Source organism: Gobio gobio (assembly GCF_949357685.1).
Source record: "Gobio gobio genome assembly, chromosome: 25".
In the NCBI taxonomy this organism is placed as follows: Eukaryota; Metazoa; Chordata; class Actinopteri; order Cypriniformes; family Gobionidae; genus Gobio; species Gobio gobio.
In genome coordinates this window covers 16,467,054-16,484,809 of record NC_137121.1, presented here as the reverse complement: position 1 = coordinate 16,484,809, position 17,756 = coordinate 16,467,054, and the positions used below count along the sequence as shown (strand labels likewise).

At 39.1% G+C, this 17,756-nt stretch overlaps 2 protein-coding genes across 2 annotated transcripts in view; both read right to left on the bottom strand.

The window, feature by feature from the left end:
• hipk3a (homeodomain interacting protein kinase 3a) overlaps positions 1-6,174 on the bottom strand; it is a gene marked incomplete at its 5' end in the record, with an annotated part of 42,960 nt that extends 36,786 nt beyond the window's left edge. Inside the window, 3 exon segments of the mRNA XM_079809381.1 lie at positions 1,906-3,115; positions 6,100-6,150; positions 6,153-6,174. Coding sequence (XP_079665507.1) covers positions 1,906-3,115; positions 6,100-6,150; positions 6,153-6,174 — 1,283 coding nt within the window.
• Positions 6,175-7,630: 1,456 nt separating this feature from the next.
• On the bottom strand, positions 7,631-17,556 carry tcp11l1 (t-complex 11, testis-specific-like 1). Its single transcript, XM_079809380.1, has 10 exons — positions 17,410-17,556; positions 16,876-17,026; positions 16,661-16,793; positions 16,324-16,444; positions 11,847-12,067; positions 11,631-11,767; positions 11,352-11,515; positions 9,301-9,482; positions 8,867-9,039; positions 7,631-8,766 (listed from the first exon to the last, which is right to left on the bottom strand). Exons 2-10 carry the CDS (start codon positions 17,021-17,023, stop codon positions 8,549-8,551), a joined length of 1,497 nt encoding a protein of 498 aa, XP_079665506.1. The 5' UTR covers positions 17,024-17,026; positions 17,410-17,556; the 3' UTR covers positions 7,631-8,548.
• Positions 17,557-17,756: the final 200 nt, after the last annotated feature.

The window sequence follows — 17,756 nt, the reverse complement described above, 5'->3', positions numbered from 1 at the left end:
CATCAGACTGTGGCAGTGCCAAAGTACAAAGAGTTCAAATGTCCTATTTAAACTAGTGCCTAGTTCCTCTTTATCTTGCTCACTGATAGCTTCCCCACAAACCAAGCACATTTACAAAGACAGCCTGTACTCGGCACCGCAGTGTCACATTATGTTCGAAACCATCATAACTTTCAGTGGCACATTAACTCTTAAAGGGATAGTTCACCCAAAAAAAAAAAAATCCAAAACTATTTACTCACATTAATGTCTTTCTAAACCTGCACTATTTTATTATTGAAGATGTCTGTATAACCCCGCTGACAGACGAATAGAAGAAACATTCTTCAAAAGTTTGGGATCAGTAAAATAAAAATAAAAAAAAGTTTAGAAGTCTCTTAAGGCCGATATACTTCAAGCGAACAAAATTAGGTCAAAACGTTCGAAACCAAAAAAATAAATAAAAAAATTGTTTTCCGTAAAAGTTTACTACGGCCGGTAAACACATTGGCACTATCATTGGTCTGTGCTGATTATGAATTAGCTAGGAGGCTCCGCCTTCTTTCACGCAGAAATCTTTTCAGCCTTGTTCCTCCGGTTCAGTCCGTCAAGGTCAGATGTCCGCAAGTGAAAACATGAACACACTGGAGAGCCACTTTATTATAGAAAATGATGCTATACTTCTGATGAAACAAGACACTGACATTGTTTTTCATGTTTAATACGGTAAAGCTGCTTTCAAAAAATGTTTATACTGTTGTCTGAGGTCAACTTATGACGTTCGCGTGGTTTTTACATTCAAAAACATCATAATGAATAAGAAATAGGCTATTTTCTGCCTTGGTTTTGAGGCTCTGAAAAACGCTCGGTTTTGATGGGCGTGCCGCACTGAAGACTTGGAAGTAAACGACCACGGCTAGGATTGGATAAGATTTGCATATTTAATGAGCTTAAGCTCCCCTCAGTACATGTGGAAATGGTTTTGAAAGCGTCTGGAGAAACGCTCACAGGGCTCGAAAAATATCTTTATCAAACAAACACAATGATTCATCTCTCATCCACCCGCGATTGACTGGAATGTTATTTTTGCATTAATTGGCCGGGCCGGTCAGTGAATATAACCGCGAACTGTACACACACACACGCATGCACGCACACACATGCACAAGAAAGGAATGCTATTTCACCATTTAAGATAGCCCGTCGGCAGGCCGGTGATGCTTTTTGGTAGCCCGTCTGAAAAACACATAGCCCCGGGACGTTGGGCTTTGCGAGCTGGCGTTACAAGTCCAAGTCTGATCACGAATGAACCAATAACACCTTGTCCAGTCTGTGACAGCGTGCTAAGGTATGTAATAGATAGATATCAAACGATCTCTAGTTTTAAGCTTGACACAAACATCTGGAAAGTTCTAATTTAAGAGTCTTTCCATGTTCTTCCACATCCCGTGAATCACTTTAGCAAACCACATTCTTTCTAAAGAACTGCCAACCACATTGAGACAAAGTACAGCCATCACGGTCAGAATTGACCCCATTAGAGAAAAAGTACACAGGATGCAACCAAACTAGTCGATGGAGAAAATTCAGTGCATCATGTGTTTTTGTTTCTTTGAGTTGCATCATTAAGTTAGTACGGGTGTAGCTCCATGGCAGTTAGTGTAGACGCAATTGAAAAAAGAATTATTGCCATCAAACTTCAACATAAGCTAAAGAGAGCATTACATAACTGTTCTGGCAGGAAGTGTGGCTGAAATAAGCGTTGCTCAGTTCAACTTCCTTAAAACAAACACTACAAATTAGATCTTCATACTTGCCACAAATACAAACACGAGCTGAAACATTCACCAAAAGTCTATTTATGATTAAACGGAGACATGACAGCCAGAAGCAAGCCTACCACAAGGGAAAAAAAACACTGTTTACCTGTAGTAGCGAGACTGCAGGTATGTCGAACACACAGCTTTGGAGACGTGGCTGGCAGAGCCAAAGTCAATCACTTTCACACGGAAGGGTTGCCTCACAGGGTCTACCAGCATAATGTTCTCAGGTTTAAGATCGGCATGGATCAGGCCCAAGCTTCTGAGCTTCTTCAGCGCCGTGGCCACCTGTTGCAGCACAGGCCTAATCACCTTCAGCGGCAAAGGACTGAACTTGTTTTGCTTGAGGAAGTCGTACAGGTTCTGCTCCAGCATCTCGAACACCAGACAGGTGTGGCTTCTGTGCTGGAAACACTCGAAAGCCCGCACCAGGTTATGCTCCTCTGCGTTCTCCCCGCTCAGTCGGGCCAGGATGCTCACCTCGATCTGGCCCTGGCGGGCGTACGACGGGTGGTTCTTCAGTATCTTCACCGCCACGATCTCATTGGTGCCTCGCTTCCAACATTTGACCACCTGACCGAACGTACCACGACCCAAGAACTCCAACACTTCGTAGGTGTGCTTCATGGAGCACAGCACTTCGTGTTGGACCAACTGATAGTCGCCGTCACCTGTCCCGCTCACGGCTCCCGTCCCGGTTCTGTTCTGCTCGGACGGGGCAACACCTACTGCGTTCGTGTTCCCAACATTAGTTTGCATCATGGCAGGTAGAGTCGAATGCTCCTCTACTATCTGCATGATGCCCTTGCCCTTCTCAAGCTCCTCCCCTTTGCATTTAAACCCACATCTTTGGGTTCCGTCGACCAAATTCAAACCACCGTTACTCTCGATTCTCTCCTCTTCTGGAGAGCCGCTACTATTACTACCACTACTACCACTACTTTGGCTGTCCTGGACACTGTCTCCACTTTCTTCAGCTGCCCCGGCCGCTCTGGAGAAATACTGAAGGTCACCCTCCGATGCCACACGCTTGTATGGCAAGGAAGCCCTTCTGAGAAGCTCCTGTGGAGCCGATTCAGTCTGTATTGAGAAGTCCCGTGTGGAGCAGGGCTCCTCGCTAGTCAAAGCGTCGATTCTCGACAAAGGTATAATATCCGTAGGGTGTGCAATGCCTAGATTCACACCGACCACGTAAGTGCGAGGGATCTTCTCATGGTAAACACAGCTGATGGGATCGATTTTCTTCGCTCTGCAAAAGGCACTTGTCTGGGGTTGATAAACATGTGGTGGGCAGACCGTAACCTGTGAGGCCATACCTATAAAGGACAGAGGGAAGAAAACTGTTAGTCAGTGTTAGTCATTTCGCAGATGCTGTTTACATGAATCAAAACCTCCTGGAATATAAAGATTATCTTTATTAAGATGAATTACATGAAATAGTGCAATTTTTAAATGCCAATGCTTTAGGAATACTGTGCTTGTTTGTGTGATTATATATCAGTATGACTTTAAAAAAATATATAATAAATTGCTATCATTAAATAAAATAAGAAATATTACTGTAAGACTCATTGTAAAATAAAAAAAGAAAATATGGTATTTTTTATACAATACAACTGTAAAATTACTAGGGGTGGTACAGTCGTGTCACAATACGATACAAATCGCGATACTGAACTCATGATACGATATGCATCACAATATTTTAAGCCAAAATAATGGAGATAATGGAGAATCATTTTTTTTTTTACATTTTTGGGAGGATTATACCTTATAAATTCAGTATATATAAATTCTATATTGTGAATCATATTTACATCAGCGATACATATCGTAGCATTTTTATATCGCGATATAACAAAGTATTGTTACACCCCTAAAAATTACAATACTAATATGTGGATTATTTTCTTCCTTTTTAAACATTAAACAACAACATGTTTAGAACCTCTTATTAAAGATGTGGTGAAATGTTTGGCGAGCATTGCGTTTTCAAATACACATTACAAGCGACGCAAACTCACAGCACTGGCAGAGATGGAGATCGTGTGAAGTAGCATTTACTGCGAACTGAGAAACTAAAAACGCTTATCAGAAGCAACCATGCAAATGACCAATGCTGAGCTTCCCTCTGAAACATGTAGATGCTTTTAAATAAATTGCAGTTATTGCGATTTGATTAAAAAAAATAAGCGTTTAATCGATTCATCGTTCAGCCCTAGTATGCCATAGTGTGTGTAATATGTTAGCAGATGCAGACAGACGATTGACCAATGAGGATTAGCTGTCTTATTTTTAATGGAAGACAGGCTACTTATACTAGCACAACATATGGCACAAGTTCAGACACGAGGACAGGTGTGGCTCTAACACACCCACATACTAACTCTCTCACACACTTATAAACCAGCTAGCACTCTGCAGACTAGGTAGGATTTCCTAATGGCAAATATTGAGGTTAGAAAACATAAAAGGGATGCAAACTTGTCACGTTGTTTCTTGAGGAATGCATATCTGATGCATTTCACTTCAAGAACCGTTATAAAAGGCCTCATTCATTCACACTACCATACCAAAATCCATCCATTTCTTGATTGTGCAAACAATTAGGTTTGCAGAGTAAGATATTCACTCAACAGCTTTAAAAGGTGCTGTCCCATCTGGAGGATTGTTTGTATGAGGTCTGTCCTGTAGTAGCCTCGAGTAACTAGGAGTGGCCAAGGTTTTGGGTTACAGGTCTCTACTGTTTTCAAACGTGCTGCCTTCTGCTAAAAGCAGGTGGAAACTGACCTTTCCCATGTCGTGACCTAATGGGGGGTGGGCGAGAGATGGCACAGGGAAAACACCTGTTGATTCGGCAACTGTTTGGGCTATAAAAGTTTAATGGCAGGAAATGATTGGGAAGTAAACTTTATTTACTTGACTTTACTGTTTTTCCCAGTGATGTAACGTGATAGTAATAACAATGAGGAACTTATAATCTATGACATAAAATGGCTACCGACTTCATTATATTGAAATACACATTTTATGAAAATGCAAGAGCGTTTGGTTACACCTTATTTTAAGGCGTCTTTGTTATACTGTAATTTTACATTTAAGTAATGAGTATTATTAAGTAACTACATGTACTTAGTAGGGTTAGGATTAGGTTGGTTTAGTTGCATGTAATTATGCATAATTTAGTTATTACTATGGAAACTACATGTAACATTATGTAACAATGACACTGTAAAATAAAGTGTTACAGAACGTTTTCATGGCATAACCATGAATGATGTGCCTGTTTGTGTAATGAATAGGGTTGAAATAAATTTTAATTATTTTATATCATTCTTCCAGTCATTTACAATTAATAAAAAAACATAAAATAAAATATTATATACGTATGAACTAGAATAAGGAAATAAATAATATACATATGTGCACTAGAATAATAAAATGTTCTAACCAATAAAATATTTTACAGCTGAGGCTAACCAAAAAGGGGGAAAAAAATCTATATTTCACTTCCAGCTCTGGAAATTTCCACAATCCCCCTTTATTTTTAGGTTTTCCACAGCTGTGGGAACTCAATGAAGTACTGGAAAATATACATTAAATAAGCATTGTTAACGTTAAATATAAAAGATTTGTTTTAAAAGTATTGCCTGTATTACTGAGCAAACATCGGAAAGGCATAGGGGATTTTTCAATGAGTAGGAAGGAAATGCAACATTTTACATACACTTTTTTTAGGCTTTTGCTATCTTGCTAGCATACTCTCAAGTTACAGAAAAAAAAGGAGAAGTCAGATACTAACAGATAACCAGGCCTGTGCATTTTGGGAGAATTGAGCAACATGTAAATTGGTTATAGTAGTCTACAAGATCAACAGCTGGCAAGTTTATAGGGTAAACTCACTTTAAAACCTACAATTCCTAAGGCTTAAATGATTGATGCTTAAAGATGAAATACAGCAACTGAACTTCTTTACGTCATGGGTTTTTAAGCAGCAGGATTTAGGTAAACATTATGGGTTTGGCTGGTGACCAGCACGTCTTCGCGAACATATAAAGATTAAAGTTACCAGACAAAAAAAGTTTGTTACTTTATTAAAACCAGACACTCAACAGTTACCAAAACACACCACCAAAGCCTGCGAAACATTGCTTTCAAGTTTTTGGTGTGGCGTGGCAACTTTTTCGCAACAACTACGAGCTCGCGATCACTCCTCCGAAGTCACGTCTGATTTATTATCTTCACTATTGAGTATCAGAAACGTATTTACGCCTGTGCAACTCGTTAAAACCTTCCTTACCTTCACAGACAGCAGCTGTGGTCGGACCGCGGGTCTTTAGTGAACATGTTCGGGTTTAATTCGCACCCACTGCATGCTCGACGCGCTCGCGCTGCCATCTTGTCCTCTCGCTGGACGACGAGGGAGAAAAAAATACAAGCTCCCTCATTTCAACTGCGCACAACTCGCATACTAAGCCATCCACGGGAACCGAACAGGGTCCAGCGTAGAGTTAAGGATATCCGTTTCGGTCAGGGGAGGTTTTTGTCGTCATGTCGAGGACGTTTAAGCCCCCCTTGTTTGTTTCCTCCTGACGGCGACGGACAAACTCTGTCAGCTCAACTCGCTCGAGCTCTCTCAGCTGAGCGCTCGAGTCGCGCTGCTTCTTCCTGCGCGAGCGGGGATTCAGAACTGTGGCGAAGCTTTACTGCCATGAACAGGGCTGGAGAGTCAACACACAAAAACATGAAACGCCCACGGAAGTAGGGCACAGTTCTGCTGTATAGTGACCCCGTCTGGTGGGATCTGAAATAAGGTGTTTTGGCCAATGCATACTAATAATTGGGCAACAATACATACAAAAAAGTATTGGGAAACCCCTCCAAATCATATTTACATTTTAGAATATGTATGCATCTATTAGATTTTAGATCTATTGCCAAACATTTTGGGACGTCTGCCTTTTACATGCACATGAACTATCCCATTCTTAATCTGTAGGGTTTAATATGGAGTTGGCCCATACTTTGCAGCTATGCTTCTGCTCTTCTGGGAAGGCTTTCCACAAGCTTTATGGATTTAGTGCATTTGTGAGGTCAGGCACTGATGTTGGACGAGAAGGCCTGGCTCGCAGTCTCCACTCTAATTCATCCCAAAGGTGTTTTATCGGGTTGAGGTCAGGACTCTGTGCAGGCCAGTGAAGTTCCTCCACACCAAACTCGCTCATCCATGTCTTTATGTACCTTGCTTTGTGCACTGGTGCACAGTCATGTTGGAACAGGAAGGGACCATCCTCAAACTATTCCCACAAAGTTGGGAGCATGAAATTGTCCAAAATGTCTTGGTATGCTGAAGCATTAAGAGTTTCTTTCACTGGAACTAAGGGGCCACGGCCAACCCCTGAAAAACAACCCCACACCATAATCCCCACTCCACCAAACTTTATACTTGGCACAATGAAGTCAAGAAAGTACCGTTCTCCTGGCAACCGCCAAACCCAGACTCGTCCATCGGATTGCCGGACAGAGAAGTGTCAATCCAGAGAACACATCTACTCTGCTCTAGAGTCCAGTGGCGGTGTGCATTACATTTGTTACAGTATTTATTAGTCTTTGTTAACATTCGTTAATAAAAATACAGTCACGTTGAGGTCCATTTAATATGACCTTTTGATTTTAATAATGTATTTGTAAATGTTTAATTTAATAAGATTATTAATTTGTTTTAGAATTATTCGCGTTAGTTCATGTTAGCTAATGTAGTAAACTAATCTTAACAAATGTAACCTTATTGTAAAGTGTTAACAAAATAGTATAAAGTAATATACAACAATGCAATAAATGAACCTTTTATATAATAAAATATGCCACGTGAATTACATAAATGGGAGAAGAAAACAGTAAATCTAGTCAACAATGTTTTACTACACACCTCATATTTTTATTGACAGCCAGCATTCAGTTTCAAATAACCATTAGTAATACTGCATTGCTAAGACACACCTTAGAAGTTTATAGAGATAGAACAGAGAAGTGCAGTTGGGGAATATATTTGCTTGTGAGGTGAAGGTGTCTTCTGTGAAACATGCTCAATGTTGATAGAAACATTGTTTTTTAAATAAATAAATTAAAAATCAGGAATTCTTTAAAAAAAAACATGCTCGGTATTCCAGGTTCATCATGACCGTGGGAACAACATGGGGATAATCTGTAGGTTACAATGAGCATTATAGAGAAAATTGTGCACATAAACATAGGGTGGCACTTCACAAACTAAGGCACCAGTCAAATATCCATCCTTTACCTCAAATTTATCCAAACAACGAGCCAGAAACCTCAATAACACCTTTTTGGAAGAGTTCAGGCTACAACAGCAAATGTTTGAAACTAGTCAATTGTTGTCGGAAGTGAATCTTTTGTAAATTGTTTATATTTTGTTACACACAATAACAGTATTCACAAGGTTCTCCTCTATTGCATTTCAGTACACTATTCTACCAGTTATCAGTCATTGCCTAAAGTAATCAAAGCTTTAGGCAAATCAAATGTCTTGATACATTCACAAATATTCCCTGATATACAATGCAAAGAGGAGACCTTAGGAATGATAATCCTTAAATATCCATGAGTGCTAGCATGTGAGCTTTGAGGGGTTTATTAGCTAGCTTATAGACACTATAATCCATATATATAGCTACAGAATGTGAAAGCCAGGATGACTAGAGGTACCTTAAGTATTTCATGTGTTTCGTTTACACGTCTAAACCTTCCCCTTGTTTCAGAATGTCTTGGATGATCTTCTGGTAGAACGGAGAGTAAACTAGCTTGTTGAAGGTCACCAAACGTTCCAGCTTGACTGCAATCTCCTCTAACTCTTTGCTGATGGGCGTCAGACCGCCAGGGAGAGCTGGGGCACTCCGGTTGGTGCTTGACTCCAGGAAGCCAAGAAGGTACATCTGGATCCGGGAGTCTAATAGAAAAAAATACAGTTTTAGATTCGACTTCACTTCTAAATGGAAGCCTAACCGCTTTTTGGGTTGTCAAAGTACTCCATAAAGGGCTGCGCTTACCAATGACCTTGCGGATAGGGTTGTCCGCAGACTTTGCTGCTACAATTTGGCCTTTCAATGTGTTCTCTCTGTCTGAGGGAAATGGGGAAAAGCCATGCTGAGACAAGCATCCTCTGAGCTCTAAACACAATTTCTCTGCAACAGCAGCAAAGGTTTCATCCGCTTTGAAGGACCTACAAGAGAAAAGTACAACAGTTTTCTTATCCAAGCATTAGAAATAGCATTGTAATAGAAAGTCACCATGAAATCAAAATCGATTTCAATTCATGTGAACTCATATGACATCACAGCAATAGCAAAACACAACCATCCAAACAATTCCAGATGAACAAAATCAAGACCGGTCCTACATTGACACCGTTTCACTTGGATATACACGTCACAGGGAAGAAAAGACTATCGCAACTTCCATTTCATGCCAACCTCAAACTTACAGTGTGTGCATCTCTGCTAACAGAATCTTAATGGTTTTCTTCAGTCTTTCACTGAGTCCTGGGAGTCCAGAAATGGCTTCCCCGGCACTGTTATACACTATGAGCAGGATTGATGCCACCAGTGCCAGCTGCTCCAGCTCCTGTTGCATCTCCTGAAATCTGCACTGATCCAAGAGAAGAGTCTGTTCACAGGAGGGAGAAAAGGGAGGAGAAGAACAGCAACAAGTTTTGGTGTCAATGACAAATTAGAGTATACACAATGTAGAAAAATAGTTTCAAACACGTGCCACGTTAATGTGGATTTTGTGTTAGTTTCATATCATTTTGTGAATCCGTTTTAATTAAAAGTTTAAATTTAACGTAAATTATATATATAAATATATATATAAAATGGGCCCTATTTTAAAGATCTAAGCACATGGTCTGAGGCGCATGGCGCAGGTGCACTTGGGCGTGTCCAAATCCACTTTTGCTAGTTTAACAATGGAAATAATGGTCTGCGTGCCATGCGCATGGTCCAAAAGGGTTGTAACTAGTCTCTTAATGAGTAATGGGTGTGTTTTGAGCGTAACGTGCAACAAACCAATCAGAGTCTCATCTCCCATTCCCTTTAAAAGCCAGGTGCACTTGCACCATGGCGGATTGCTATTTACATGGCGGAATATAGACACCCTCAACCTGATGAGTCAGTTTAAATGTGTATTGCCATGATTGGACAAATAATTAGCCAATTTCTTTCGTCGTTATTGCAAATACTAATTCTGATACATGCAATGACTATACATTATGACATGTAGGCATTTTTATCTTTATGTACACAATAATAATCTTTTTAATCCATTTATTTGTAATATTTGGCATATTTGTGTGCTGCTACGCGTCCCTGTGTGAAAACAAGTAGTGTACATGCGGTGTGCACCGGCCTATAGGCACATATTACTAACGCGCCCTTTAAATAACAACCTCCCCCCCCTCAAAAAAGTCCCCAAACTTTTGAAGAGTATGTATTTTTTTTAGGTAATTTTTTTTTTGTATAAATATTAGGGTTGGGTACCGTTCACATTTAAATTGGTACCTGAAATTCGGTACCGATACCAAACGGTACCTTTTTTCGGTACTTTAGGGATGTTTACATCAATAACTGTAAAGAACTTGTAAGTCATTTATAGAAGTGTTATTGACATTATGCCAGAGCTGCCCTGGTCGCTGTCTGCCATTGTCTGTGATGTTTGTATACTGTAATATTTACTAGCAAATAGTAGGCTACTAGGCACTTAATTTAATTCATAGAAACAAACATATTGTTATTTTTTTCGTTTTAATTTCATTTCTATGAAAAGATTTCCCACAAATTATGTGTTGTGTATTTTCTGGTAATCAAATGAAGACAAAAGACATGAATTTAATGTATCTTTTTGTCAAACAAAGTGCTGCACAACTGAGCTTTATATGGTAAAAATTAAAACATTAAGAACATTTTTAATTTATTACTTAAAAAATAAAGTTTGGATAATTTACTATTATTACATTAGTATTATTATTACATTGAGACGTATCTAAATACGAGATGGAAACATGCGACCGTCACGCGCGATTCTGTGTGTGTGTGTGTGAGGTAAACGACGCGTATATGGCATTCATTCACACAGAGACACGCAGGATTCGTATTTAAATAGTTTTTTGCGGTTTAATATTCACAGACATTAGTCTATAGCACCAGATACATTCTCAGGTACTGAAATCTGGTACCGATTGATTTAATGTGAATCGGTACTCTGTAGTACCGACGTAATTCGGTCGGTGCCCTTAGAAGTACAGAGTTCAGTACCCAACCCAAATAAATATCATGAATTATTACAATTCTCTATTATGATAACAGGACAGTTGCATCATCCATATATGCCCTCCCAAAAAAATATCAAAATACAAAACTACAAAATACATTTTAATTCCAAAGTTAAAATCATGCTCATTATAGAAGAGGTGTATTACTGTATGTATGAATTGCATTTTCTATTTTTTTCCCCCAGTGATATCCAATGACACATTACCTCTGGGAAAGACTCAGCCTCATGGTCCCATTTTAACAGGCGTAAATAGGCAAGATTGTGGAGTTGAGTAGAAATTGTTGTGGATGTTGCTCCACCCTCCATTTCTCCACTGGTTGCATAATCTGCTGTGTCCTGGAGCCATTTCTTTGTGAAATCCAAAGCATCTGCAAACATGAATACATAACTAAATTAAAGAGATTATTTGCTAAAGTGCAAGAAGCATGCATAGCATAACATTCATTGATTATGTATATCATACAAGTAATTGAAATTCCTTACTGGGTTGTTTTTCAAGGAACTCGTGAAATTTCTTCCGCTCGTATTCCACCGACTGCTGTAAGAGGTGAGGACGCAGGCTGCTTACAGCGAAGTTGGCCATGTCGATCTTCATTTTGTCTAGCACTGCAAATATCGACCTGCAGATGTGTACAAATAAACATGATTATATGATTTGGAGTTCTGTGATCTTCACCTTGATCGGTTTAAGTGACTTACTTAAAAAGGGGTACGATGTCAGAGATTTTACGCAGCTGTCTGATGTCTTCATCACGGCAGGGTGCGCAAAAGGTGCCCATCATGTCAATTATGAACCTCGCTACTTTACTGATGTCTAGAGCTTCGTTTTCAGCCTCCTGCTGGATCAATGAGAGGTCCAGAGTCTCTTCAATTTGCCCTCTCAATCGACTCTGTCCTGGCAACAGAAAAGACAGCAGGGTCTGGAAAAACAGGGAGACAGGGAACTAATGAACACCTTCAAACATTTTCTTTGCTTAATGTGCACAGATACGTTGAGAAAGTATACAATATAAATATACAAAACAATAACACACACATAATTTTAACAAAATAAGAGGGATCACACAAAATGCATGTTATTTATTATTTAATGCTGTCCTGAGTAAGATATTTTACATAAAAGATGTTTACATACATATAGCCCAGAAAAGTTGCATTTATAAAAATGACCCTGTTCTAAAGTTGACATACCCTTGATTCTTATCTTAATACTGTGTATTGTTACCTGGATGATCCACAGCTGCTTTTTTGTTTTGTGATGGTTGTTCTCGAGTCTCTTGTTTGTCCTGAGCAGTTAAAACTGCTCAACGTTCTTCAGAAAAATCCCCCAGGTCCAGCAAATTCTTTGGTTTTCCAGCATCTTTTGCATATTTGAACCCTTTCCAGCAGTGAGTGTATGATTTTGAGATCCATCTTTTCACACTGAGGACAATTGAGGGACTCATACGCAACTATTACAAGGTGAAAACATTCTGTGATGCTGCAGAAGCTTCTATTGTCCAGTTTTGGTGAGCCCATGCAAATTGTAGCCTCAGTTTCCTGTTCTTAGCTGACATCGGTGACACTCGGTGTGTTCTTCTGCTGCTGTAGTCCATCTATGTAAAGGTTTGACGTGTTGTGCATTCAGAGATGCTCTTCTGCATACCTCGGTTGTAATGAGTGGTAATTTGAGTTACTGTTGCCTTTCTATCAGCTCGAACCAGTCTGGCCATTGTCCTCTGGCATCAACAAGGCATTTTTGCTCACTGGATATTTACACTTTTTCTGACCATTCTCTGTAAACCTCTTGATCCTCTGTGGTTGTGCGTGAAAATCTCAGTAGATTCTGAAATACCAACAACCATGCCATGTTCAACATCACTTAAAGGGTTAGTTCACCCAAAAATGAAAATTCTGTCATTAATTACTTACCCTCATGTCGTTCGACACCCGTAAGACCTCCGTTCATCTTCGGAACAGAAATGAAGATATTTTAGTTGAAATCTGATGGCTCTGAAAGGCCTCCATTGGCACAATGGCACTTTACACTCTCAAGACCCTTAAAAGGTACTAAAGACGTCGTTACAAAGTCCATCTCACTACAGTGGTTCTAAAATAACTTTATGAATCGGCGAGAATAGTTTTTGTGCGCAAAAAAACCCTAAATAACGACTTACATAGTGATGACGATTTCAAAACAAGGCATTATGAAGCTTCGAAGCGTTATGAATCAGTGAGCCGAATCATGATTCGGATCGCGTGTCAAACCACCAAACTGCTGAAATTTGGCGATTCAAACTGCTGAATCGACTCACTGATTCATAACGCTTCGAAGCTTCATGATGCCTTTTTTTGAAATCGTCATCACTATGTAAGTCGTTATTTAGGGTTTTTTTGCGCACAAAAACTATTCTCGCCGATTCATAAAGTTATTTTAGAACCACTATAATGAGATGGACTTTGTAACGACGTCTTTAGTACCTTTTAAGGGTCTTGAGAGTGTAAAGTGCCATTGTGCCAATGGAGGCCTTTCAGAGCCATCAGATTTCAACTAAAATTTCTTCATTTCTGTTCCGAAGATGAACGGAGGTCTTACAGGTGTCGAACGACATGAGGGTAAGTAATTAATGACAGAATTTTCATTTTTGGGTGAACTAACCCTTTAAATTACATTTCTTCCCCATTCTGATGCTCAGTTTGAACTTCAGCAGATCATCTTGACTACATCCCTAAACTGAGTTGCTGCCATATGATTGGCTGATTTGATATTTGCGTTAAGTTGAACAGGTGTATCTAATAAAGTGGCCGGTGAGTATATATTATAGATATACATATATATATATATATATATATATATATATATATATATATATATATATATATATATATATATATATATATATATATATATATATATATATATATATAGATGCTTTTATTCAAACCAACTTACCAATGAGGAGAGCAATAGAAGCAATCAAGCCAACAATATGCAAGTGCTGTGACTAGTCCCAGTCATTCGAGCACAGTACACGTAGGAAAATGATGCGTCTTCAGCAGTTTCGAAAAAGACATTTCTTCAGCAGTTTCTTGAAAATGGCTAAAGACTCAGCAGATTGGGTTGAGTTATGCAGGTCATTCCACCAGGTTGGAACAGTCAAGGTAAAGGTCCTTGAAAGTGATTTTGTGCCTCTTTGGGATTGCGCCATAAGGCGCCGTTCACTTGCAGAATGCAAGCTTCTGGAGGGCACGAAGGTCTGAAGTAGTGAGTTTAGGTATAAAGGTGCAGAGCCAGTGGTTCTGTAGGCAAACATCAGTGCCTTGAATTTGATGCGAGCAGCAAAAGGCAACCAGTGCAATTTTATGAGGAGAGGTGTGATATACATGGTGAGGTATACATATATACACACACACACAAACACACACATATGTATGTATTAGTGCTGGGGAAAAAATAATCGCATCCAAAATAAAAGTTTGTGTTTACATAATATATGAGTGTGTACTGTGTATAATTATTATGTATATATAAACACACACACATGCATGTATATATTTAAGAAATATGTGCATGTATACTGTATATATAATTTATCAAAATTTTTATAAAAATATAACATTGTTACCGAAGAGGAAGAACAGCGCATACGCTAGGTAGAAAGGTGGAACAAACTGTAATTTGCACTGATGTCTGTTCAACATAAAATAAAAAAAAACATTAGCATTGTAGATTAGTTTCTCTGTCCGTTAACACTTTAGTTTAGGGTCCAATTCTCACTGTTAACTAGTTGCTTATTATCATGCATATTACTAGGATATTGGCTGTTTATTATTACTTATAAAGCACATATTAATGCCTTATTCTTCATCTTCATATCCTACATCCCTTAATCCACCCAATACCTACACTTAAAGGGTTAGTTCACCCAAAAATGAAAATTATGTCATTAATTACTCACCCTCATGTCGTTCGACACCCGTAAGACCTCCGTTCATATTCGGAACACAAATGAAGATATTTTTGTTGAAAGCTGAGGGCTGAGAAAGGCTTCAGATAGGCCTCCATTGGCATTCAGTACATTAATACTCCCAAGACCCATAAAAGGCACTTAAAACATCATTACAAAGTCCATCTCACCACAGTGGCTCTACAATAATTTTACGATGCGACGACAATAGTTTTTGTGCGCAAAAAAAAATCTAAATAACACCTTTATCCAGCTTGTTATTGTCTTCCGTTTGTGCCTCCACGACGCATGCGAGAGAATATGACGCAGATCCGGCGCTCGGACACATGACCCAGAAGGGATTTGTTTACAAGCAGAGGAAGACGCGAGTGTCTAAGCTGTTGGATTCTACATTGATCGTGCTTTAGGTCTCGGCGTAGTTCTCAAAATGGGGTTAGAGTGTGCATTTCATGGATTCCCGAACGCTGGCGCTACGTCATATTCTCGCGCATGCGTCGTGGAGGCACACACGGAAGACAATAACAAGCTGGATAAAGGTGTTATTTTGATTTTTTTTTGCGCACAAAAACTATTGTCGTCGCATCGTAAAATTATTGTAGAGTCACTGTGGTGAGATGGACTTTGTAACGACGTTTTAAGTGCCTTTTATGGGTCTTGGGAGTATTAATGTACTGAATGCCAATGGAGGCCTGTCTGAAGCCTTTCTCAGCCATCAGCTTTCAACAAAAATATCTTCATTTGTGTTCTGAATATGAACGGAGGTCTTACGGGTGTCGAACGACATGAGGGTGAGTAATTAATGACAGAATTTTCATTTTTGGGTGAACTAACCCTTTAACAACAACCTTACTAACTATTAATAAGCAGTAATAAGGAGTTTGCTGATGCAAAAGTCATAGTTAATAGTGAGAATTGGACCCAAAACTAAAGTGTGACATTTTTCCTAGTCTACCGAAATCGTACCGAACCGTAACCCCAAAACCGAGGTATGTATCGAACCGTGACTTCTCTGTACCGTTACACTCCTAATACATAATAATTATACACAGTACACACACATACATTATGTAAACTTTTATTTTGGATGCGATTAATCACGATTCATTTTCCCCCATCAGTAGTATGTATGTGTGTGTGTGTGTATATATATATATATATATATATATATATATATATGCAACTTAATGAATTTCATATATATCATATGTAAGCCTGGATTCTTTCCTTACCTCTTTAATTTCACCAACCAGTGTGACAGCATGACTGTAAGATGGTGGGTCCTCTTTTAGCTGTGACTCAAGGCAATCCCAGAATGCTCTGTGCATAATTTCCTTGACCTGTTTCTCCAAACTAAGTATATAGGAAAGATATGTTCATAATGTTAATCTCAAAGACATTTTCAAATCAAAGCAATGTGAATATTGGACCGCCATAGGTCTCCCTTCAGAATTATTGCATTGCAATGCAATGATTTGTATTTAAGAAAATAAATGGACGTACTAACATTTCAACTATATCATTAGCACATTGAGAACATTGTGATTATCACGATAACAAGTCCATTACCTTCCCTCTTCTGGCTCATAAGGCTTGACTTGAAAACCACTGTCCATCACTATCTCATGGGCCAGTGCCAGATTAGTGACTCCTTTGGCTGTCTCCATAAGCTCTTCCACTGAGACAAATCTGGACGGACTCGCTGTGAGTGTTTGAATGCAACATTAACATTGTTAGAGTGTGATTCGCCACATTTTTAAGTTAATGAACATTTCTCTCCTTACACTGGGGGGTGAGTCTGTGAGGACTGGGAGTATTTCTTCTGATCCTCTTCCGGATCATCTCTTCTGATGGTTCCACAGTGTTCTCTTTCCCATCCTTGTCAATCTTGCTCTGCTCCTCTTTGGAGGACTCATCAGATTCCTTAGGCATCTTCTGTTGAAATCAAAGAAGCTGAAAATTAAAATGATCTTTACACAGACTATAACATCAGCTGCTCTAGCCAATTCCACACTAAAATGACCACACTGATTTTTTTCTGGCAACAGTGTGACAGCGAGCTGAGTGTTAAGTTGTTTTGTTTTGATTATAAAACAGAAGGAAAAAACTAGAGTTCCTTTACAATCAATAAACAATTGCTCTCTAGTACCCTCATCCCTCTGCAAGTCACATTTAAATATTTTTCGTTTCTATATTGATTTGGTTGACATAAAAAACAAGCCTGATTCCATTACTAAAATCTCTAAGATGCTATGTCGCATCTGTCTGCTCTCTAACATCCGGTCATTCGTGATTCAAATTTCTCTTTTACAATTTACCTTGATTCGTTAAACCACCAAGCGCCCGCTTACACTTAATTTTCATGCAGTTGCTATTCGCCACATATAATCAAAATAGCAGCCCGAGCGTTTTGTTCTGGATGAATCAATACAACCTGATGCGTGTATTTACGGAAGTACGATTCCGAAGGTTCCTTTGTAGTTCTTGAGATATGTTTTTGAATGAGAATGAAGCTGTGTAAATGAAACATAGAACTACATTTCCCAGTAGAAACAAAATCTTCGACCGCCCCCTAGCGCACGTGCTTCGAACAGGGAGGATTGAGGGCTATAAAATCCCAATCTGATTAAAAGTGAATCAAATTAATTTAGTTTTCTTCTAGTAA